The sequence below is a fragment of the Diadema setosum genome, chromosome 15 (assembly GCF_964275005.1).
Source record: "Diadema setosum chromosome 15, eeDiaSeto1, whole genome shotgun sequence".
In the NCBI taxonomy this organism is placed as follows: domain Eukaryota; kingdom Metazoa; phylum Echinodermata; class Echinoidea; order Diadematoida; family Diadematidae; genus Diadema; species Diadema setosum.
Genome location: NC_092699.1, coordinates 31,047,761 through 31,072,983, shown reverse-complemented (window position 1 = coordinate 31,072,983; position 25,223 = coordinate 31,047,761). Strand labels below are relative to the sequence as shown.

At 37.7% G+C, this 25,223-nt stretch overlaps 2 protein-coding genes across 2 annotated transcripts; both read left to right on the top strand.

Annotated features, from left to right (window-relative positions):
• Positions 1 to 1,451: 1,451 nt before the first annotated feature.
• Positions 1,452 to 10,126, top strand: LOC140239254 (echinoidin-like). Its single transcript, XM_072319131.1, has 3 exons — positions 1,452 to 1,576; positions 6,875 to 7,046; positions 9,887 to 10,126. The coding sequence occupies exons 1-3, from the start codon at positions 1,452 to 1,454 to the stop codon at positions 10,124 to 10,126; spliced, it is 537 nt and encodes a 178-aa protein (XP_072175232.1).
• Positions 10,127 to 13,694: 3,568 nt separating this feature from the next.
• Positions 13,695 to 22,752, top strand: LOC140239105 (echinoidin-like). Its single transcript, XM_072318996.1, has 3 exons — positions 13,695 to 13,831; positions 18,119 to 18,290; positions 22,513 to 22,752. The coding sequence occupies exons 1-3, from the start codon at positions 13,695 to 13,697 to the stop codon at positions 22,750 to 22,752; spliced, it is 549 nt and encodes a 182-aa protein (XP_072175097.1).
• The last annotated feature ends 2,471 nt before the right edge of the window (positions 22,753 to 25,223 follow it).

Below are 25,223 nucleotides of genomic sequence, written 5' to 3'. Positions count from 1 at the left end.
GTTGGTCCGCACCTGACAGTATCTAGCGCGTAGTTGCCCGGAGGTGCTCACTCAAGTCCGATTTAACCGCAGCCAAGTTTTGAGCATGACCAAAACTTTTTCCGGGTGAGTCGCGGGAATGCCCGTAGAGGTCCACGCAGAACGCCAGTAGAAGGCCCTTAGCGGCAGCACTTCCCAGGCAACTCCCACGCAGGTACTTCGCAGTCCCGTATGCAGCCAAGATAATGAAATTCTGTGGGATTTCAGCCATTCCATTAGAGGAATTCCTTCACTGAGTTGTCAGCCCCCACGCGACTGGTACAAAGGTCACACAGTATACTCGCAAGTATAATTTAAGTAGAACGCGTCCAGCAAGTAAGACACATGCGCTGACTCGCTCAAATCCTTTTCCGCCCTCAGAAATGTCCGGTATGCTAGAAAATCCCTACACGTAACAAGCCCGAGTAGCTTGCCCGGAAAGGTGTGACAGGGCCTAAACACTGTTACGGGTAAAAATATATGCGTGCGCACCTCCGGGCGAAGGTCCTACGGTTGAGATACATGCTAGGTACTGTCATGTGCGGATCATCTACGGGGACCTCCGGGTAGTCAAAAATGCTCTTTGCAAGTCGCACGCAAGGCTTGCCCGGAAAGGTGTGACACGGCCTTTATGCATCATGTCATTTTCAAAACCAGTGAAGTGCCTAACCAACCGAGAAGACAAAAAGGTCATTGTACCGATGGGCACGTGAGCCAGTTACAAAGTGTCTTATCAAATTTCATACCTGGACCCACGATCGGCGCGGGAGTAGCCTTAATTAACGTAAAGGTTCACCGAACGAGCTATATCTAAGCCCAAGCAAATGGAATCGTTTCTTTTTAACCGTTGCGTTACAAGAGTTAACTCCTTAATGTGTACTCTCATTCGGTGCCTATATAGAGGGGACTGGATCTCGTTCTGACATTCTCACTCTGAATTTCACACGGAATCAATATTCTGTTGGTTTGTATTACCAGATGTTTTGCTGTTGTTTCTCTGTAAAACATTCTTACTCCGTTGCGGGGCTTTGGTGGTGATGAGTTTGTATTATGGCTTGGAATGATACGCATTTTTATGCATTAAAGTTAACGAAGTTTATCACTTCATGGTGTCAGATGAATCGCTTTAATTATAAAACTAATACAGAATTGACTCTCGTTTGCAAGTTTGTATCTCTCTTTTCTTTTAAGACTATATGTGAAGAAACATTAGTGTTAAAATATGACTGTCGGTGTTTGATTTGAATGCCTTGCTCGGATAATAATCATTATGCTTTTAGCTTATTCCGCATGACTCAACATTAGAGTAGGGCCTACATGTATACACAATTAGCGTGACATAATATGTGTGAGTTGTCGATACAGAAATATAGTGCTGTCTGAAACATAAGCAGAGATCTACCATTATTCAACGAATTCCATTTCTTACAGCAATGGCGATCTTGAAATCAATCCTGGCCATTACTGCGGCTTTGTTGGTGACGCTTCCCCCGTCGTCGGAGGCAAGCGCTTGTGGGTGCCCTCCGTTCTGGACCCCCTTTGGTGATAATTGCTTCCGGTGAGCCATTCTTTTTTACTCCTACATAATCTTCCGTCATTTTTCTTTCCAGTAAAATCTTATCATCAAAGAATCAATGGGCAAGGGGTATTTTGAGCAGGATTATTTCTTCTTCTTTTTTTTTTTTTTTTGAGATATAGTTGAGAGGTGTCACTCACGCGGTATCAGCTGCATCTTGAAATAGGTATTATAGGACCTAGGCCTACTTCCTAAGAACACAAATTACCTAGACCTCGATTCTCGTGAATCGAAAAATGAAATAGCTACACGGTTCGTTGTTTCTGGCATTATTCCCTAGGTTCGATGTCCTGAAATAAGGTTCGTTATTCCGACAGTGAAATTGTTATTCCTAAAGCTCGATATTCCCAAAATAAAATAAAGTTCGAAGAACGGACTTTCCTTTATTTTCGGATTAAAGAAGATTCGGAATAACGAATCTCGTTCCGATTTCGGAATTACGAACCTTCAGAAATAAATTAGTTATTCTGAAAGTTCAATAATTCGAAAACAAATCAAAGTCCGAAGAACGAACTTTTCTCTATTTTTTTCAGAATAACGAACGTTCGGAATTTACTGTAACGCTTTGTCCGCACCTTGCAATTTCGGCCTGCTGTTACTAAATTGTCTGACGCCTGATCACCGTATTTAGATTAGAATAGTTATATTTGAGGAACATTTATGTCAGTTTCAAATGCTTCAAGTAGGTATCAAGGAAAACGCAGAATTCTTCAGCAGAGCGACAGGTCAACTGAATTACAATGTATAATCACTCTTCATACATGCTGGTAGGTCCTCCACAGATAGGACCCGTACTACCACTGCATATTATTACGCCGTTTGGCCTTGAATGCCATGAAATATTACACGCATGTGGCCTTATTGTACAGCCTCGAGATAAAAAAATATACTACACTCAGCAAAAGAAAGAAGCAAAAGAAGAAAGTAAACACTTCTTTGAGTTCATAATTTTCATTGAAGATTTTGATGAAAATCAATGTATTATATACCATATTAAAGGTAATTTAATTGATCATCTAACCTAGTAGGTTAATATAAAGGGAAACTTTACGCATGAGTAAACACACTTCTTTTTTGTCCTCCAAGGCACAAAAGTAAAAATTGCAAAAACTGACGTATTGTCTTTCATTTGCAAATGCCCTTTAAGATAGCAATGATAACAAAAGACCAGTTTAACACAATGAGAGACATGAATGAAATAGTAAAAATAAGTTTTTCGTTGTCTTTATCTCTTTATAACCTTAAGCAAAATCAAAGTGGGAAACTTAAGGGGGAAAATAAGAATTTTCTGTTAACTCTAACTTCAAATGACATATACAGTAAGGGCACAAAGATTATTAAATGAGAAGAATATCTTTACTTCATTCATTCAATTTAGTAATATAAAAATCATGAGAAAAATGCAAGAACCAAAGATAATTTACAATTTTCCTTATTTCAGATGAATCAATTCAAAATCCTACCATTTTTTTAAAATTGCTTCTCTCATTTCATCTAAATTTGGATTTGACAGATAACTTTTCATTTTCCTCCATTATTTTTAGCCTTTATTGATTTTTTGAGCTTCAAAGATAATACGGAGATCATATATATTTTTGCCACTGAGTTCATATTTTTTATTGTGTTAAATTTGTCTTTTGTTCTTATTGTAACATGGAAGAGCATTACGCATGAATGACAACTTGTTCATTTTTGCAATTTTTACTTTTGGGCAATTCCACGATAAAGTGGACATGACCATCAAATTTTCAAAATAGTCAAATCTCATTCATTTTGGTATCAAATGAAAGCTTAAGGACTGAATTTTTCATATTTGACCATCTTGTTAAAAAATTACATCATTTACTTTGCTAAATATGTGCATAAAATCAGCATAATTAAATTTGACATAATTATCTGAAAAATATAATGAAGTTAAATGAATGTAGCATGAGAAAATGAAAAAGGAATAAAAAACTTTGCCTTTGTTTTCAGAGTTTAAGGGTTGAACATCATTACCAAATCATCAAAGTGCAAGATTTTCTATGTGTTAAGCTTCAGCGAACATCGCAAATAAGATCATCAATAATGTCACGGTGTTACGGTAAAAACTGATGTTTTTAGTATTGTTTGAAAATGACAAACACAAAAGGGTTGATTTTGATAGCCCAAATCATGACCACATGCAGCTACCATATACACGTACTAAACTGATGGTAACTCATTTTGTTAATTAATTAAAGCTGATTAAAATGTGTCACGGTGTTACAGTAACTGTAACACCGTGACTATAACACCGTGACTTGCATTGCAATAACACAGGACACATACCGGATTACACATGATAATAACTGTTGAAGTGACCATCTGATTTCTCTGTCACATTTACTCAAAGGATAGAGGTTTTTCAAGGATTGTTCATAACAGATGGGTCAAGCTATATCCACAAGGATTATCCCTTGTACTTGTTGCCAACATCATGCAATTTTAACCCTTTCTGTGCCAAAAATCGAGAACTGTGTTTACAGTGCAGTGGGGTTTGATATGCCAATCAACACTCAGAGCACAATGGTGGGTTAAAATGGAAGCAATCCACTCACAGTGTGCCACCTACCAGATTCATATTCCAGAGCAAACATTTCTGAAGGTTTTGAACTTTTAATTATGGTAAAGGCAACAGTTTCAGTTGAGTTGATACCCTTTGTTTAATATTTTATCATAATTGACCATTTTATCACATGGTTTGACTCTTCTTTTGTAGACTCAAATGTGTTCCTAACATGATAAACAGTCTGAAATCTTGCTGCAGCTTCCCTGGTATCCTAAAGAAGGGCATACTGGAGCTAGATTGATGAGTCCACCAAAAGTTAATCTCACTGGAATACTACTTTCCTGTGCATGGTGCTGTGCACAATCTTACAAGTTTCACCATTAAAAGAGCCACACTCACTAGGATTTATGTGTATGAATGAGAATTTGCATTGTAATCATTTTTATGTACATGTTCATTTTCCAGTACATCTTCGAAAAAGAAGAATAATTATGGTACATTTTGTACCACACAAATTGCTTGAGTGATTCTTTTTATTGCTACTGAAATTGCTAAGTGGGTTCACCTGGCTTTGTGACCAAAGGCATTAAAATCAAAGTTTCAAATTTGTATGTCATCTTTAAATATACAAATTGGACTTTTAAAGAGTAGTTGTAAACCCAAAAGTTCACCCAGAAATGTTTAACAAGCTTTCAATGATGATAGAGTGAATTATGTCTCAAAACATAAAGTATATTTTACTGAAAGAGCAGTGTTCCTGACAGTAACGTGTACAAACGTATATGACATGTCACGGCGTTACAGTGCAAAGTTTTTTTTTTTTTTTTTTTACTTTGTTGTTTTTGTTTATATGTTATGATTTCAATAATTTTCTGTTTTATCTGGAAGTGTTATACTGTGATGTCAAACATTCATCATGAATCATCATTTCATTCTACCTAATGGAGAAACACTATGAGCTGAAAGTAAGACAACAGGATTCTCCATAGGTTTTCTACACACATTTCAGAGGTCACGGTGTTACAGTCACGGTGTTAGGGTGCACCTATTTAAAATCTATGTCATAGTTTTCCTGTCAATTGATTCTTTAATAAAATTTTATTTCATTGTTATCATTGAGTCTCTAGTACATCCAATGAACACATCCACTTATCAAAATGTTCATTAACTTCACAGAGTTTTGTCAGTAAACAAAGTGCACAAAAACCCATGTCCATTTTGCGTCACGGTGTTACAGTGGTAATTAATCGTGCATAACTCATTTACCACAGCAGTTTTTCTTCCTTTCATTTGCTTTCAAAATTGCTTATGACGATATGCATAGATACACATTAAAACATTTTTCTCAAGTGTTACATTTTGATTATTATTTACATTTGATCAGTGAAATTATACTCAAAAGTGTCACGGTGTTATCGTGGAATTGCCCTTTTGTGCCTTGGAAGAGAAAAACAAAAGTATTCACTCAAGCGTATATTGGCTTGCCACGTTGATAGCCACCTAAATTACCTTTCATATGGTATGTAATACATTAATATTTAGCCAAAAATTCTATGGGGAATATAAACTTGCAAAGTGTTTACTTTCTTTTCTTTTTTTGCTGAGTGTATTTATATGGCAAGTGTGCTTCGCCTTTGAAAATTGAAGACCTGAATATAAGAACGACCCAAGTCCAATTTTTGGCCAAATTCAGTTTGACATGGGAAATTGTAGCTTATGCATGGACTCATCTTGTGTATAAATGATAAATACTAATTACCCCCGGAAGTGCCTGAAATGAATGAGTTAAATCTTATATTAATGTAAGAATGAAGGACTTGGGTCATTCTTACATTCATATAACAGCGCCCTCTCTCATCCTTCTCTCATCTCTATAGCAGAATATCATGTATATGAATCAAAGACTGGCGACCCAAGTCCATATGAATCAAAGAACGACCCAAGTCCACCACACAAAATGGCCTCTCCAGAATTAATGTAAATGTTAATTGTCATAATGATATATGTTCTAATTTGTATATACAATGTTACCTTCCCATCACAGTTAAATAGAATATTATTGGACATATAAAAAAGATATGATTTTTTTTTTTTTTTTTTTTTTTTAGTTTACTCGAAATGTTCTTCCATGGACTTGGGTTGTTCTTATATTCATGATATACTCAATTGAACATCCGCTTAGAAAAGGCTTTGGGGAGGAATCTTCCACTTCAACCTTTTTTTTTTTTTCCTCCATTGATGTGAAGAATACACACTCTTGTTATTGCTTTGATAAAACTTTCAAAATCGCATTCTTCAAAGGCTCATGATTGGTTGTGTCAAAGGTCAATGATCGGATCCCCCTCTATTAATGGAAATAATAAATGGATGCGTATAGCCCTCGAGCGGTCATGGGTTTTTCTAACGCTTATTTCTTTCTATCTCTATTTTTCGAATTTTCTCCCCTGTTATTTTTTAGCGTTAAAAGAACAACGACGCAGAATTGATTGATCTCTTCATGGTCCTGTTATTATGTGGTTATCACAAATATTAGCACTATTTTGTTAAACCGTACGTATCGCGACAATTCAAAATCCCATAACTTTCTTAGTGTGCGTCCGTTTGTCACGAATTATGTATTTGACCATCCTGCCTATTTAGGACCTATAATTTCAATATGCGAACCGTAAAAACGACTTTGAAATGCAGTATTCTTTTTTCCTTTGTCTTTTAGTTGCCATGGATTATATTTCCTCTTTAAATTGTTACAGATTCTTTACTTTCGAGAACGTGACATGGGAGGTTGCAGAGATGCACTGCCGTGGCTTCTCCGTGCCGTGTTCGGAAACAGGGACGTTAAGTCTGGGGCATCTGGCTTCAGTCCACTCCCAAGAAGAGCACAACTTCCTCACAGCACTCTACGATACCACTCGAAACAAGAGAGTAAGTTTCTTTGGGGTATCACTGTGGTCTAGTGGATGGGAATCTTGCCTTTGAAACGAAGGACCTGAGATCGAGTCCTGTGATTACGTTCTTGGTTGAGATGTTTTTACCGATGATAATTATCACGTCCCTTTCGACATAGGACGGTGTAGAAATCATTATTGCCGGGCAATGCTGAGTTGATGATAGGGACCATTTCGATGAAAGAGGTGACGTAGCAATTGCTCTGTCCTTATTTTCTCCAAGGACTTGGGGTTAGGGTGAGGGTTGTGATAGGGTTTTAGGTTTGGTTTAATGTGGGAATTGGGATTAGAGTTTAATAGGGTTATGTTTGTGGGTATAGAATTTATGTTGAGCTTTAATAGCGTGCAGATATTTCACGGGAGCGACTGCTGCAGGGGCAGATGTCATGAAACCAGGAAAGAATAGTGATGACCGGGCCATCTTTGAGAAAGTAACACCATACTATAATTGCTAAAATTACTCTTCCGATGTCTCTCTCTCTCTCTCTGTGTTCTTACAGGCGCGGTGGAGCACCCCAATTATCTCGCAGAAATCCATCGGCAGCCGAGCCTCATTTGCATAAAGTAAACAACATGTACTCGCGTAGTTGAGAAAAAGTAAACAACTTCTCAAGCTAATAACAATTTCAGGAAACCTATTTTCGGATTAAAATTGAGTTAGTTTGAATTTGAAAACATGTCCGAATATGCACATATAACATATTAAAGGATTTGACTATGATAAAATGTGAAATTTTAGCGAAAACCTGGCGAGCAAAATTACCAAAAATATGCCTCGAAAATCATCCTAAAATTCACGAAGTGTGATTGCGGAACAAAAGCGCCATTCAAACAAAGTACACCGAAATTTATTTATCTGCTTGCATTTTAAATTTCATACCATAATATTCCCGGCCATGGTTGTGTCGGAAAAAAACAGAAGGTGATGTCAAAAATGACACGAACGCAAAGCGTACAGGTCGGTCCCATGTATAATTAATCGCGTCACTGTGGCGTTGCATGTCACAGCACACACAACGCATTGCTGCATGCAGCGTGCGCGGCAGCAGCTCAGCATTCACCGCCGTGCGACACTCAGCAAAATTGACTGCGTCACATGCAAACCAACAATGAGCACGAAATCCTGAATCTCACGTACCACGCATGCCCAATATTACGGGAAAAGAAATGACGTCATTTTCAATTGTTTCGCCGACTACAATTTTCTATTCCAAACCCTGTAGAAACAAGTTGATTTCTCAAAAAGTACAGGTGGTACAAAGCGAAAACTTTCACCATAAGATGGATTGAGGCCTGATGAACTTATGTTGCCAGTTTCGGACACATTGGAGCCCGGCCATAGTCCAGTCGGAAAAAAACAGAGAGCATGTTTTGCGAGAGGTGATTTTCAAAACGCTTTAATATCTCAAGTTCTAGAGCAGCAAATTTCATAATTTTTTCATCAAAAGGAAGGTTTTTAAAAACTTAGATAGTGTGGGAAGTTTGAGTTTACTAGCGGCACGCATAGCGGCACAAGGAGAAGGTAAAGATTTGACTTTTTCATGCACACAGTTTCGGGCAGCCGTGGATGCCCGTTGGAAATTCAAATAGAACGGGGCGATAATGAGATGCAAATTGGGGTGCTCCACCGCGCCTGCTTATGCTTTCGTTTGTGGAATAACTCTCCCAAGCGCCCAAATTGCTTACAGTATACAGCTTTGCTCTTAAATAATACTCTTGCATGCAAATATGATAGGAAAACTCCGACATTTAAAGGGTAAAAATAGCGACCAAGTGTCATATCATCACATTTTAAAATCATAAACATCTCACCATCAATGTCGATCTAGCTCATTTTATTCTAATAGTTCGTCCTGAGCAACACGTATAATATACATGGTGGTTTCAATAAAAAAGGGCCATAATTGAATCTCGGGTTTGTATAATAGTTTATAACAGCAGTAGTCCTGAAATTCTCGTGTTGTATTGGTCACCACGTTGGTATGTATGTTGACTTTGGAACTTCCTCAGCAATTGCATTCGGTTAAATCATTATTCTTACGTATACCGTCATGTGACCATAACATTGCTGCGATGTCGACGATGTCTTAAACAAAATAACGACAAGAAAAAGAATTGCTGTATCTTTTATTCATATCTATTGTTCAACTTTTGTGACATTACAATTTGTTTTCTAGTCTTTTTTATCCCGTGATGACTGATAACCATGATAACGTGGATGTTATACTCAAAACTTCAAAAACCCCTCATACTCTTAAAGGATTGTCAGATTTTCCTGAAACTTAAAGGGATGGTACAGTATCGGTAGAGGTGAGAATTGGCGCTTTTATTTATTTTTTTTTTGATATCAAGAAACCGTTTGTAAAATAGTACAGAGCATACCTTTCTATAGAAGAAATCAAACTTTATTTGTTGAAAATCAGTTTTTTAATGGGTGAGACACCCAAAAATAAAATAAAACAAGCGATCGTAATAAAAGCTGGGTCCCACATTTTATTACAATTGCTCTGTTTTGGGTATCTCAGCCATTTCAAAATCAATTTTCATCAAAAAACCACGTTGAATTACTTTTGGAATTACATGTTCTTACATATTTCTTAATTAAGAAGTTTCTCATAATCTCACCCTAAAATGTTTGAAACCCGAGGTTAGGTCTCAACCAGAACTATAAGATCCCTTTAAAGGCACACATCATGTGTGTGTGTGTTTCTTTTTTTCTGAAACTTAAAAGCATAAGTTTCTTTCATTTGTTCAGCATCTATTTGAATTCATCATGGGTTGGGTAAATTCCCTTTTGAATATTATCCCCATCGTCAGGTGGCCACCAGGGTGTGGATTGGTCTTACCGACGAAGACGCTGAGGGCGTTTGGAGATGGAGCGACGGATCTGACGTCACTTTCACCTCCTGGGGATCGGGCCAACCCAACAATTATGACGACAATCAGGACTGTGCGTCGTTCAACACCAAGTTCGGTTACAACTGGAACGATCTCCACTGTGGGATCGAGAACGAGTTCACCGTTGAGTCGTTCATCTGCAAACTCCCCCTGTGGTGAAAAAAAGGGTGATGGGACTTGACGTCATGCATCGAGCGATAAAGTGTATTTTCAGTCCATATTCAAAATGATATAGGTTCTTCCAATTTTTGACATAATTCCGTCATAATTTCGTTTACTTTTTATTGTACGCCTCTGAATTATTAAGATGAAGGTCATTGTTTGATAGAAATATAAAATCGTATTTTCATCTATGTCAAAGCTGCTGAAAGAAGTTCGTATACAAACAAGTACACGGATATTTCTCTCTGCTATCATTGTGTGGTATCCACATTCTCTATAGCCTTTTGCAAAGGCGTCTCGCTATAATTTCAGCACACGCACAGTTCGCTCCCATCCGATCTCTGTGTGCGCGCGAGTCCAACGCACGCCATTATGCGAGTCCTTTGCGAGCCGCCTTTGCAAAAGACTACATTCCCTACATAGATATAGGTTCGATTTCAATGTTCCATGTGTTCCTGATGTTTCTTTTGCTCTTGAAACTTCTTGTGAAGTTCTGAAAGCGGCGAAATGTTAAATTGTATAGAAAGCTTATTATTATATTCTGAGATGATACACAACTTTTGCGCTTCTAATTATACGAGAGCATTAATGCCAAAGAATGTCATATATCGCTTTCGATATTAATTCGGGGACAGACGACAGTGGCACTTCATTCATTTCATTTCATTTTCACTTCGATAAAGTCGTGAAATATGTTTGGTACATTACGTATTCCTGTCTTGTAATAGCAATCGCGTGAGGGTTCTTATATTCTTGATGATTATATACCTACACTGGACAGCAAAAGAAAGTACCCACTTCTATCAAAGGCTGAAAACAAAAATTTACCACCTAGAAATAAACAGTTTTTGTACACAGGTATGCTGCAATATCCATTAGTAATCACATACCCAATAGCAAGTGATTATCTTTATTACAAAGAAAAAAATGACATGCACAGCATCTTGGTCACTGAATCAAAAGTCACAAAATGTAACAGAATGAGCCTTACAAGTCTGACAAGACGTAGCATAATTTCCCTGATGGAAGCTTGCCTAGAGCAGAGTAAAGTAAATTATGTCCAGTCTAAAGAGCTAACTGATTTTATTCTGAGAATTAGCATAATCAGGAAGGATAGCATCCCTGAATACAGAATACACGTTTTGACAAAACAGGTGTTCACTTTGACATATTGGTTGTTTAAAGATGTTATCCATTCAGTGGCCATTTTGTATGGTGGAAAGTGCTGTTGTGTGGGACTTTTGATTCAGTGACCAAGATGCTGTGCATGTCAAGTTCTTCTTTGTTATGAAGATATTCACTTGACCTGCCGGTGTACAAAAATTGTATATTCTAGGGGATGAATTTTTGTGTGCGGCCTTCGACAGAAGTGGGTACTTTCTTTTGCTGTCCAGTGTAGATACATTCTGTTACTTATTGTTATGATGTCAAAGAATAAAAATGTACAAGAATACACGTGTAGATGTCTGTTTAGTTGTGAATATGGCTGAAATAGGGAATTGGACTATTCAGGAGGCAGGAAGTGTATGGCACGTAATGTACTGACGTGTATAGGAGCTGAAGTTCACATTATTAGGAAGGGCATATCACTATTATACATACCGTTAGCAGGAAGTTTGCAGACTGTAATATCCTGTTGAGCTCTGCGATCTAAATTTTGTCTGATATGCACTTACAGTAAATATCACGATACGCTAATGGTTATGTTGGTAGGTAAATGATCTTTATTTGCCAAGGCGTATTAAGAGTGTAACATCAGGCAAGTTATAGACACACATGGCCGGCGCCACGATTTCAAAAGTGTGTGTGTGTGCGGGGTGGGGGGGGGGGGGCACTTCAGACTTCTGGTGCCACTTCCGGGTTTCATCAGCTACCAAGCGAAGAAAAAGAAAAGAAAAAAGGTCTTCAGCGTAAACACTTCGAGCTTTCTACCCTTCAGGGGTTTAAAAAAAAATGTAGGGGGGGGGGGGGCAACGTGGTGATACCTTCTGTATTTCTGTGTATGGTGGGGAAAAAAAAGTAGATGGGGACCGAGCCCCACCCCTCCGCAATAGGCCTACATCAATAATGATTTATTATCAGTCTTGATGGAGGGAGTGTTTACACAGTCGAATCAACACGCGATTGCATGCTGCATCCACTCTCTTATATAGTTATCCAACGTTTCTCTCTATACATCAACTTTTTATCCACATGATACGTTGGGTTTATGGACACTTAGATAATAAAAGTAAATATTTCGAGGATTCGCACATTAACCGTGAAGAAGCCCGATGAGTGAGCGAATTGGACAAAACATTGATTATGACATCTCGCTGACATCATTTCTGTGTTTGGCAGTTGTTTGTGTAGCGTGCAATAGCGCCTTTGCAACCACCACACCTGTAATGCAATCATCTCAACACTTAATGTCGTATTGAATTTCACACCTGGACCAACGGTCGGAGTGGGCAGTTGAGAGTGACCTAGTTATTGCAAAAGTTCGCGACCTATATCCCAGAGCAGAGTTGAAATCGTTTCAAACCGTTGGGGTACTATCATCCAGTGAGGAGAGACTGCACCTCGTTCTGACTGTAAATCTCGCTCTTTTGACTTCTGTTGGCGTGTTGGTCTGTATTTCCAGACTTTTTTTCTGTTGTTTTTCTGGAAAAAACTTCTTTTCTAACCGCAAGGGCTTTATTTCGTGTTGATGAGTTTGTATTATGGTCTGTATGATATGTTTAACGCCTGCTTTATGCAATGACACGTTTCAATACGTTAAAGGTTAAAGGTACTGTTTTACATTGGGAGGAGCGATTTTAAAAATGTTATAGTATTATAATCATAGAATTAATGATGATTATGTGTAGGTAAGTTGAATCACGAAACTTCCTTCCATTTATAAATGGTAAAAAAAAAAATGATGAGATAACACTTTTTTTCTCAATAAATTATAACTGCAGACGGTTTAGTGTAAGAAACATTTTTATAATAACTATTGTTCACATTTTGTTTATTTTACGATATTTGATATTGATTATACTAATTCAGATTTTTACAATGATTGTTTCGATCCTAGCTCACATTATAGAACTATTCTGAAGCACTAAAGCTGGGTTTTTGTTTCATGTGCATATGGCAAATAATGTCATTCTATGATTAAGTTATGGAAGATTATTACTGCGCCGCCTTGTTCGTATAGTGTCGTCTCAAGAGCTTGAATTATAAAACTATATGATAGAAAATTGGATCTCCTTTGTTTGCAAGTATGTTTCTTTCTTTGCTTTTAAGACGATGTGGAGAAACATTAGAGTTGAAATATGACTGTCAGTGCTTGACTTGTTGATTGGCGTAACCTCATAATGCTTTCTCTTCTTTTCTCTTTAAAAGTCCTCAAAATTATAAGATTGGCGTGACATGTGCTCTCGTTTGTTTGCAAGATAGAAAAAATGTAGTGCTGTCTGAAATAGCACTCTACCTCCTGATATCGGCAGATGATCCACCAACATTATCATTGTGACAAGGACATAGTCGACGAGCTGATAATTACAGTCTCAAATTGTGCGTGTTTAATTTTCTTACAGCCATGGCAAACTTGAAATCAGTCCTTTTCGGCGGCCTGGCCATTACTGCGGCTTTGCTGGTGATCCTTCCCCCGTCGTCGGAGGCAGGCGGTTGTGGGTGCCCTCCGTTTTGGACCCCCTTTGGCGATAATTGCTATCGGTGAGGATTGCTGTTGTTGTTGTTGTTGACAATCATGCGGTATCATAGTTATATTTTGAAATAGGTATATGACCTACTTTCTACACCATAAAAAAATGGGGTGATGTTCGTTATTTCCGAAGGTTCGTTAATGCAAAAATAAGAAGAGGTTCGTTATCCCATTAGTGACTGAACCGTCCGAAATCGCAAGTCAGATTACTCCCTAAAACGCTCGAAACCGCTCGCACGCTTTTTTTGTAAAGTTTTATGCTTTACTATTTTTATTGTTTTCATATAGAATACAATACTAATGATATACTGTACTAAAACCTATGTTATATTTTTGGAGCCCACATTCTACAAGCTTTGCTTTTTAGTGGGTTCCTCATATTACACGCCAATTATATGTCCTTATACATTACTTTGTGCATTATCGGTTCAAACTGACCATTGTGTGAAAAAACATTTCTGCTTCAAATCAAATGGAATATAAAACTTGTATGAAATGTGGAATATGGAACATGAATAAAAAAGAATAGTTAATAACATAATTTGAAAGAGGTAACAGTTCAACAAAAGCATGTCAGAATTATTTCTGTGACACATCAGTATCTTGGTTAAGTCTTAATATAGGCTTTCAAACTTATAGACGTAAACAAACATGCAGTGAACTGTTTGCATGATTAAGAAAGATGTCGAAATGAGAGAAATATTGCTGTACCTTCTAGGGAACAAAAGGTAATTATGTACAGAATCTTCAGATGCGTAATGCCCCTGTCACACTTTGCCGGATATGGCAAACGCATTAAAAACGAATGTCGATTTTTGGCATCCGTTGATAAGCATTAAAATGCGTTTCATGTCCTTTTTATTCTTTGGATGGACGTTTATTTCTCGCAAAAAACGAATACCGCAATCTGACCCTTGCCCGATAGTTGTACGTTTTCTCGTGTATCTGTACTGTACTTTGTCGTTAATGCATTTCATACAATTTTCTCTGTTTATTTAATGGAAATGAAAAATAAAATTGAAAGTTGAAAGTTGAAAGTTTTTCACACGTTTCAATCCGCAGTAGGCCTCCTGTAGAGTCAATTGTATTGCTGCAAGAAATGGAACGGATGGAACGGCTATGTACAGCACATCAAACGCGTACGCAAGAATCTCTGACGTTCGATGTACGTCTCATGCCCATTTGTTCCTTATGCGTTATGTCCTGTGGGCATGCGATTCTTATTCTTTTCTCATGCGTTTGCGCGCGTTCCACTCTCCTGTACACAATCGCCCAAGGTGCGTTCTGTTTGGCCGCTTTGCCAACTGTAACAGAAGCAGGCCCACTGTAAAAGAAACGGGCGAGATTTTGCTCATCCGTTGTTCAATTCGTTATACCGGTGGACAAAGTGTAAAGTTTCCGTTCTAGAGTGGCGTACATACAAGACTTATGTATATAGATATAGAACGCTACACATGTTCACTGCAACGACAGGAAGCCATTTGACCCGTAGTCATATTCCACGCAACAACCAGTGCATCTGATGGAAAATGATACACTCATATAAAAAATAAATTAATTTATAGTTGTATAGAAAATGTACAACTATCGAACAAGGGTCACTTCACGCTATCCGTTTTTGGAGAGAGTTTCTTGACCTCTCTGACGGAAATCACCGGATGATAAACGTCCATTCAAAGTATAAAAAGGAAAAAAAAACTCGCATTTTAAAAGATTTCAACAAATGCCAAAAATCGACATTCGTTTCTCGTGCGTTTGCCTTCTCCGGCAAAGTGTGACAGCGGCATACGAATGCCCCTGTCACATTTTGCCGGACAAGGCAAATATAGATATAGAAAAAATGGCACATGCTATGACAAATCTTCTCATCTGATAGGTTTGTTCTTGAACTTCACCAAGTCCTTCGACACCATCAATTATGATATTTTACATAATAAATTACATCACTATACGGAGTGCGGTGGAAGACCTTATAGAGTGGGTTCAGGAGCTGCCTTATGAACAGAAAGCAATATGTCTCTTTAAATGGTTGTAATGGTAATGGCTTGAAATAGATTCCCTCATCCTGTTGTTCATTCTGCGATGACACTATCGTGTTTCTGCCATTCCTAAGCCGATGCTCAAATTTCAAGGGCGGGCACATTTCTCATATCAATAGCAACAGGGTCCAATTGCTTCGGTAATTCCGAAGCTACAGTGTTCATTTTTCCGAACGCAGATATTTTGTAGCGTTTTTCCATAAGTTCGATAATTTGGAAATAACGAATGACGAACATTCCTTTATTTCCAGATTAACGAACATTCGCAATATCGAACCTCATTCCATTTTCGGTAATTACGAGCCTTCAGAATAAAGAGCTGGAACCCTACAATGTCCACACCTTGCAATTTTGGCCATCTGTTGTCTGACACCTGATCACGGGGTTCAAATTATGCATATCATGAGAAACATTAAACTGAGCTTCAAATGCGTTTGGTAGGTCAGGTAAACGCAGAATTTTTATTTTCTTCATCATATGCAGGTACGTTCACTCCTTCACACATTCTGATAGGATCCGTGGTCATTGAAATAATACGGTTCAATTGGCCTGGATGGCCATGAAATCTTATACGCAAGTGAACCCTGTTGCCATTGATAAATGAGAAGAGTGCTCCACCCTTGAAATTTGAGCATCCACTCAGGAAAGGCAGAAACTAGTCTAGCTCTGGATCCTTTCTATCTATTCTTTTTCCGCCAACTATAGTAATAGCGCGATACCGAGAACTGCTGCCCCGAGTCACACACACCATGGCACACACTCACTCGCTCGGGGCAGCAGTAATCTCGGGATCGCGCCATCACTCGGCTTAACGCTTATAGCTGGAGAAAGAAGAATCGACAAAAGTTCCAGAGCGAGACTATAGGCAGAAACACAATTGTGTCATCTCGTATACCATATGAAAACATTTTTCGCGGAAGCGTGGGACGGGGGGGGGGGGGGGGATGAATAGGATTCTACAACTATACACACACTTCCTCATCTATAGACATGATAGATGCAAATGTTACCATACAGGGTTCTTGTAATTGATTTCATTGCTGGAATTCATCTTAAAGATTTTGCATTATTCATCGGTTCGTGGTTTGTTGTGTCAACAACCCCCCCCCTCTATATTTTGATGAGAGTAATGTTAATGTAGAGCCCTCGAACGGTCATAGGTTTTCTAGTGCTTTTTCCTTTCTTTTTTCTTTTCGAAATTTCTCCTTTCTAAGTTTTTTTTTTTTTTTTTAATTTCTAGCGTCAAAGGTATAGGTTGAAGAAAATTAAAAGTCCCTCCCCTTCCATGGCCCTGTTTTACAGTGAGTATATAAAAAAAATGTAATCCAACTTTGGAGGGCTACTATTTTATTATCTATCTATCGCGATGTTGACAAACGTCATGCATGACTGAGCACATGAACTTTAAAGACAACAATGACAAACTGCACTTTTTGCAAGTTTGTGTGTTATTGTGAAGGAACAATGCATATCTCACTGCATGGATGAAAACTGTCAGTGGAAGTGGTCAAATTATCAGGACAGACTGCACGACTGCAGGTTCGTGTTAAGGGTTTCTTACCTTTGTAACCTTCAATATGACCATCATGACCATGTTGTCGATACCTTGGTCCTTCCCATAAAGGCTAAACCATTACCGATGTGTCTCTCTTCATATTCAAGACATGGTGTGTCGCTGCGAGCTTTGTGATGAAAATGAGCAGAAAAAATGGACTGTGTGGGTTGACCTCTGTGAGAGTGACCAAGTTATCAGGCAGAAGGCCATATTATTAAAAGTTATGGAAGATAAAAGTTAGGAGAAACCCTGAACATGGTTAATCCTAAACACAAACCTGCATTATGTATACAGGCTGGCCTATTTGGCCACTTTCATTGATAGATCTCATTCATGCAGTAAGACAATAGTCATGCATTTGCCTCTGCGGAAATGCAAACTTTGAAAAAGTGTAATTTGTAATTTGTTGCTCTTCATAGCAGACAATCATGAAAGAGTAGTCCTCCAAAATTGGATTACCTTTTTTTGATACGCACTGTATGATGTCATATTATCACTATTAAGTTGAAACATTATAATCACAATTCAAAATCCCATAACTGTCGCAGTGTGCGTCAAGCTGCCACGAACCAAGTACACCATTCTGTTTATTTAGGAACTACTTTCACTCTGTGAACCTAAAAGCAACTTTCAAAGTTAGCGTGTGTGTGTTTTTCTTTTCTTTTGGATGTTATGGAGTACATTTCCTCTTTAAATTGTTACAGATTCTTTACTTTCAAGAACGTGACATGGGATGCTGCAGAGATGTACTGCCGTTCCTTCTCCGTGCCGTGTTCGGAAACGAGGACGTTAAGCCTGGGGCATCTGACTTCAATCCACTCCCAAGAAGAGTACGACTTCCTTAGAGTACTCTATGATACCACTCGAAACAAGAGAGTAAGTATCTTCTTTTTTTTTTCTTTTTTTTTTGTTGGGGGGAGGTGGGGTGTACTGTGGTCTAGTGGATAGGAATCTTGCTTTTGAAACGGAGGGCCCGAGTTCGAGTCCTCCCACGTCCTTACAATCTTTGAACGAGATGTTTTTACCCTGGTACATAAGACCATACTATTAATGTTAATATTGCCGTCCGCTGTTTTTATGTCCCCTCTTATGGTCTATGGAATTGTCGACAACTCTCCTATTTATTAAAGCGCCCCAAATTGCTTCCAGTAATACTTCCGTAATAATAATAATAATAATGATGATGATGATAATAATAATAATGAGAATAATAATAATAATAATAATAACAATGATAATAGTAATGATAATAGTAATAGTAATAATAGTAGTAGTGCAGTGCACTCCCGTTACAACGAACAAGGTTATAACGAAATTTCGTTATAACGAAGTAAAACGTCTTGCCCCAAAATTATCGCCATTAAAGTCTATGGTACAAAATTCGCTGATAACGAACACGGTTATAGCGAAATTTTCGTTATAACGAAGTCTTTTCCGAGCACCACTGACAAAGAAAAACAAAAGAAATGTGCTCCGTTATAACGAAATGAGGATCGCTTCCGAAAATACATAGTGGAACAAGCATTTATAGCATCTCTGCATGGGCGAACGCGTCACATCACTGTGTGTTCGCTTGGTGTGTCACGCACAGTTTCCGAGGGGAACTTGCGTTATTGTAATACAATAATCTGAAATTGAATTTACTATTTGTTTTATTGTTAACATAGCTTTCCAGTATATGACGAGTATTCAACAAACAGAATATGATATATGCGTGGCTTCCTTGTTTTCGTTATTGTATCAATTGTTCGGTTATAACGAAATTTCGTTATAACGAAAGAAAACTGCCGGTCCCGAGCATTTCGTTATAACGGGAGTGCACTGTAGTAGTAGTAGTAGTAGTAGTAGTAGTAGTAGTAGTAGTAGTAGTAGTAGTAGTAGTAGTAGTAGTGTTGTTGTTGTAGTAATACACTGCGACCTTTACAGCATGAAATCATTGCCTTAGAGGGGTCGTATAGTTTTGGTTGAGACCTAATTTCAGGTTTCTAACATTTTTTGGTGAGATAATGAGAAACCTCTAATGAAATATGAAAGAGCATGTAATTCCATGAGTAATTCAACGTTTATTTGATGAAAATTGGTTTTGAAATGGCTGAGATATCCAAAACAGAGCGATTCTAACAAGTGTGGGACCCACGCGACTGCTCTGTTTTACTTTGTTTTTAGGTGTTTCAGTCATTCCAAACCAGATTTTCATCAAATAAACTTTGAATTCCTCTTAAAATGGTATGCTTTGTACTAAAGTTAAAAGCCCAATTCTCATCCCCACCAATACCGTACCATCCCTTTAACCCTATTAAGCCCAAGCTATTTTGACCCCTCGCAGGCCCAAGGGGGGGGGGGGGGGCACATTGTGCCCCTATATAACTTTTTTGTTATTTGATGTATCATCGTCATATTTGGCACATGGGTAGAGTAACTCATACTCTACATGACCGTACATTTGAATTTTCTCAAGGTCACCCATGGAGGGCGCTATTTTCCAAAATATAAAGAAATACATAGGAAATATGCTAAAACCATGATTTTTCTGTATAATTTCTTTATCCCCATTATATATGTCTTATTATAGACCAATCATTTTCATATCTGTCACAAATGATAAGTGGAATCTTATGACTTGTTACAGCTGAAATTTCTCAAGGTCACCACATGGGGGCACTATTCATGTCAACATAATAATACATTATGAGACCTGAGATGAAATGTTTCGGATGGGTACATGTATAGTTATGACACTTCATATTTGCATAATAGTGGAATTTCAAGATTGCAAATTGATAATATGTTAAACTAATCATATTAGAGGCATAACTTGGGTGATGGAATCAAAATAACACAAAATAGAAGGGCAATCTTTAGAAAATATTATTGTTTTCAATTATCTCTATCATATCTATTGTTTTATGCCTTTGTCTCATAAAAACAAAGGAAATAATAAGAAAAACTTTCCAGGACCATAATTACTTCAAATTTTGCTCCTTCAACAAATTTCAGCCAAGAAACACCCATTTCATCCACTGTAATGCTGTTAAATAAAATGGGAACAGAAAAAAGATGCAAAATCTGACTTACATGGTTGTCAGTTTATGGTTACCATGGCAACCAGCAACATCAAATATAGCTAAATTATATATCAAAATGTTTGCAATAAGATCTTAGGAAAAGTCACCAAATTTGGTTGAAATCGGATAAAGGGCGAAGGAGTGGCAAATGAAAATCTGGTAGGGGGGTACAATGTGCCCCCCCCCCCTTGGGCTTTATAGGGTTAAAGTCGATGTTTAGAATAAATACCCCCCCCCCAAAAAAAAAAAAAAAAAATCCTAGTGTCAAATCATCATTTTGAAATCATGAACATGCCACCATCAGTGACAATCTAGCTGAATTTTTACAGTCTGTCAGCAACACGGTTATACATGTAATACAGTGGCAATAAATATAAGTATAATGCCAATGTTTAACAGTTTATGACACCAGTGTTCCTAAAATTCTCGTAATTTGGTGGCCATGTTCTCTTTGAAATTGATTAGCAGCTTTTATATGCTTTATCAATGACATTTGGTTTAGTGATTGGTCTTATATAGTCATGAGACCTAATAATAACATTGCTGCGCTGTCGACGAAGTTGAAAACAAAACAACGACACGAAAAAGAAATCGCTTTACCTTTTCTTTGTAACTATTTTTCCACTTTTGTGACATCACGATCTGTTTTTAGTCTTCTTATCCCGCGATTACTGGACATTGATGTTTAGCCAAATCTTTAAAGACACTATAATTTTAAAGGATTTTCAGATATTCCAGAAATTTAAAGTCATACGTGTGTTTTTATGCCTCCGCCGGGGAGTGTCGCCGGAGGCATTTTTCGGGTTGTCCGTCCGTCCGTTCGTCCTTCGGAGGCATCCGTAATCAATTTTGTGGTATATTTAAAAAAAAAAAAAAAAAAAAAGCTGTTTGAGGTATCCTTATGAAGCTACTGTTCGAGGTATTCTAATGAAACTTGGCATGTATAGTGTATGAATGGGCGAAGTTGCGCCTATTAACTTTTGGGTGCACATGCTCAAGGTCAAAGATCAAATGTCAACATCTGATGCTCAAAATTTAAGTATTTTCTCCAAGGCATATCTATGCAATGCCTGAAGATATTTTCTTGAAACTTGGTGTATGCAGGTATTATCCAATAAGAATTATCTAGAGAAAGTTTCGGGTCATGATGCCAAAGGTCAAAGGTCAAGTGAAAATGTTAAAATGCCACTTTTTCTCTCAATATTTCGGAAATGTTTCAAGGGATCTTTCTGGAACTTAGTAAATATGCATGTACTGACGGGCAGTGCTTATCTCGGGGAATGTGGGTAATGGGATCAAAGGTCAAGGTCAAAATGCCACTGTTTTACTCCTATCTCTGCAATGCCTGAAGGATTTTTCTCGAGACTTGGTGTATGCATGCATTACCCATTAAAAATTATTTGGGAAAGTTTTTTTTTTTCCAAAAGGTCAAAGATCAAAAGGTCAAATGTCAAGTAAAAATGATAAATATCACTTTTTCCTCCATATCTCGGAAGTGGCTCAAGGTATCATGAAATATTCATGCATGTACTGCCTGACAGCGATTCTCTTGCGATTTTAGGGTCATGAGGTCAAAAGTCAAGGGTCAAAGGTCAGGTTGAAATGCTAAAATTTTACTATTTAATACTGAAATTACACTTCTTTTCCCCATACCTTAAAAATTGCTCAATGCATAAACTTATAAAAGGGTCAAAGGTCAAGTAAAAATCCTCAAATCCCCAAATACCTGCTCTCGTAGACAATATAGCCATTCCACCAATCAAACCTTGTCCAAGGAAAGTGAACACTCCAAACATCTGTGACAAACATGTAATTTTAATATTTGGCCAATTTTGTCAAACTGACTCACGCATTGTCAAGATGTACTGTATATCTATAGGGAGAACGATAGGGAGAACTATGTATTTTGGCGGAGGCATACCAGTCGCCATAGCGACATTTCTAGTTTGTTCTGCATCAGCTGTTCTGCATCTATTTGAATTCGTGTATTATGTGTGGGGCAATTCCCCTATAAATATTGTTCCCCTCTTCAGGTGACTACCAGAGTGTGGATTGGTCTTACCGATGAAGACGTTGAGGGCGAATGGAGATGGAGCGATGGTTCTGACGTCACCTTCACCTCATGGGGGTCTGGCCAGCCAAACAGCTATGGCGGCAATCAGGACTGTGCATCGTTCAACTACGAATTCGATTACAAGTGGAACGATCTCCACTGTGGGATTGAGAACGAGTTCACCGTTGAGTCGTTCATCTGCAAACTCCCCCGCTGGTGAAAAAAACAACAAACAAACAAACAAACAAACAAATTAGGGGGAAGGGAGTTGACGTCATGGAACATGAAAGGGCATTTCCATTCCATGTAAAATTGATTTCGATTCTTCGCATAAAATACTAGTACGTGATATTATTGTAGGCCTACTGTGTCATACCACCCTTTCGTTGACTTTTTGTTGTGTACCTATGAATTGTTAAGATGAAAATTATTGTTCAATATGAAATATAAAAGTTTATTTTTCTTCGTGTAAAAGCTGCTGAAAAATGTTAATTCGTACACATAAAAAGTATTTAATTCATCTCTGCTAATTATGCAGAGTCTGTTTCCTGAAGATACAAATCTTATTGCCCTTTTTAATCTTTCAACCGTCTAAGAGTCTCTGAAAGCGGCAAAATTCAAAATTATTAGTGATGATATAGGGCTATGGGTATGTTCTTTACTAGAGACAGTAGGCCTAAGTTTACTTCATGAAACATGGAATGTCCCTTTTTATGATTACTCTCATTAAATTAAACTTCATTTGACATCCTTGGCAAATAGTTATGACAATCATACTGTTTTCATAGACCATATAATAACATACCAAAATGATTAATGATCTTGAGTACCGGTAATGTAGTTTACAGTACGATTAACCCCCAGATAAATAACTAATTAAAAGCATGCCGTCGAGTACCTAGCTTATCATCTCAAAAAACAAAGACAAAAATGGAAACCTGAAGCCCCACCTCAACCGAAACTATCCCCTTTTTAAGGGGAACTATACGCAAACTTATCTGCCTGTGAGTCGCCGAAGAGCGCATCTACTCCAGGGCACACCTCCCTTGAATTTTAAACGTGTAATACTTTTGGTGACACGACAATTGCTCCGGTCTATTTTTTTTTTTCAAAGGACTTAGTATTAAAGGGGATGGCTAGTAACCGATCAGTGGGAATCAGTAGGAATGCTGGGGGATGATTGTTCCAATCCTTGTGGGATTCATTTAAGAGTACGGTCATTATATATCTACTGTTGTGTGATAATTATTTGCTTCAGACCGGTCTCATATTCAAGTAATGTGCAGATTAATGCCCCGTCACCGACCAGGCACGCTAACCTGGAAACATTAAACTGCACATTACTTGAATATGAGACCATTCTGAAGCAAATAATTTTCACACAACAATAGATAGTAATGTACTCTTAAATGAATCCCACAAGGGTTGGAACAATCATCCTCCGGTATTCCCACTGATTCCCACAGATCAGTTACTAGCCATCCCCTTTAAGGTTAGGGTCGTGATTGGGTTTTAGGTTTAGTTTGATGTGAGAATTGGGATTAGGTTTAGGGTTATGTTTGTGTGTAATATGCTCGGCTTAGCGTGCAAATATTTCACGGTAGTATTTGTCGCAGGAGCAAAATGTCATGGAGCGTAATTTTTAACCCTAATAGTTGTTGTTGTTGTTGTTGTGGGTTTTTTTTTTACACCGAACCCAAAATTGTATGTGTTTAAATGCTCTTGGGTGCAACATACGCTTCTCCCTCTCCCTCTCTCTCTCTCTCTCCATCTTTCTTGTTAGAAACTTTGATGAATGTGCTTGTATTGTACACCTATTGGCCGAATTCGCATATTACTGGAGTTCGGTGTGATATTTATCACATATTAAACGAAGACTGACTATTGAATTCACGTGGTTGTTGCCTATTTCTTAATTGGTGTCGGTAATATGCTTATTTGCCGTTGTTATGCTGTTCGGAAATTGAAATGAACGAACTGAACTAACAAAGTATATATATATATGTATGAAGAGTTTCTTTGCAAAAACCGATAAGTCCATATTTGTCAAATGGAGATATTTGCACTTTATGACAGAGACCGTACTTCAAAATCTTCAAAAATGGACTTATCGGTTTTTGCAAACAAACTCTTCATATATATATATATATATATATATATATATAGATAGATATAGATATAAGTAGATATATTGTATTCTTAATACAACAAATATACATGTGTACATATTTATATACTATTTGTATAAAGAACAATGATATTTCTGAAAGAAAGATATTATTCAGAGGGGTGAAGGCTCAGATTTGAGTTTCTTAAGTTTGTCTCCCTCTACAAATGAAATTTTTTTAAGATCGCAACTGCTGATCTGTAAATTAACAAACATGTCGGAAAAAAGGAACCAGTGGGACTCGAACCTGTCATCTACTGCTTTCCGGGCAGCGACACTACCACCATCAGGCTGTCCCTTGTTGCCGGCAGTGACACGATGAACATGGAACAAATGCCCAAGCTCCGAAATTCCGACATTGTTGTGTTAAGTAGTCCAAGGCGGACAAACATAACAATGTCGGAATATTACAATAGATAATAAATTTTCATTAATATTCGTCTCATATCTCTATTCGGTGTGATTTCCCAGTCATTCATGTTTTTGTTTTTTTTTTTCTGTAACAGTTCACATGTCACACTCAG

What these genes read in the sequence shown, in the direction of transcription:
- LOC140239254 (XM_072319131.1), top strand. Translation starts at nt 1,452, where the DNA reads ATGGCGATCTTGAAATCAATCCTGGCCATTACTGCGGCTTTGTTGGTG. An exon ending in TTTGGTGATAATTGCTTCCG is followed by an intron (nt 1,577 to 6,874) that starts GTGAGCCATTCT and finishes AAATTGTTACAG; the next exon opens with ATTCTTTACTTTCGAGAACG. An exon ending in ATACCACTCGAAACAAGAGA is followed by an intron (nt 7,047 to 9,886) that starts GTAAGTTTCTTT and finishes CCCCATCGTCAG; the next exon opens with GTGGCCACCAGGGTGTGGAT.
- LOC140239105 (XM_072318996.1), top strand. Translation starts at nt 13,695, where the DNA reads ATGGCAAACTTGAAATCAGTCCTTTTCGGCGGCCTGGCCATTACTGCG. An exon ending in TTTGGCGATAATTGCTATCG is followed by an intron (nt 13,832 to 18,118) that starts GTGAGGATTGCT and finishes AAATTGTTACAG; the next exon opens with ATTCTTTACTTTCAAGAACG. An exon ending in ATACCACTCGAAACAAGAGA is followed by an intron (nt 18,291 to 22,512) that starts GTAAGTATCTTC and finishes TCCCCTCTTCAG; the next exon opens with GTGACTACCAGAGTGTGGAT.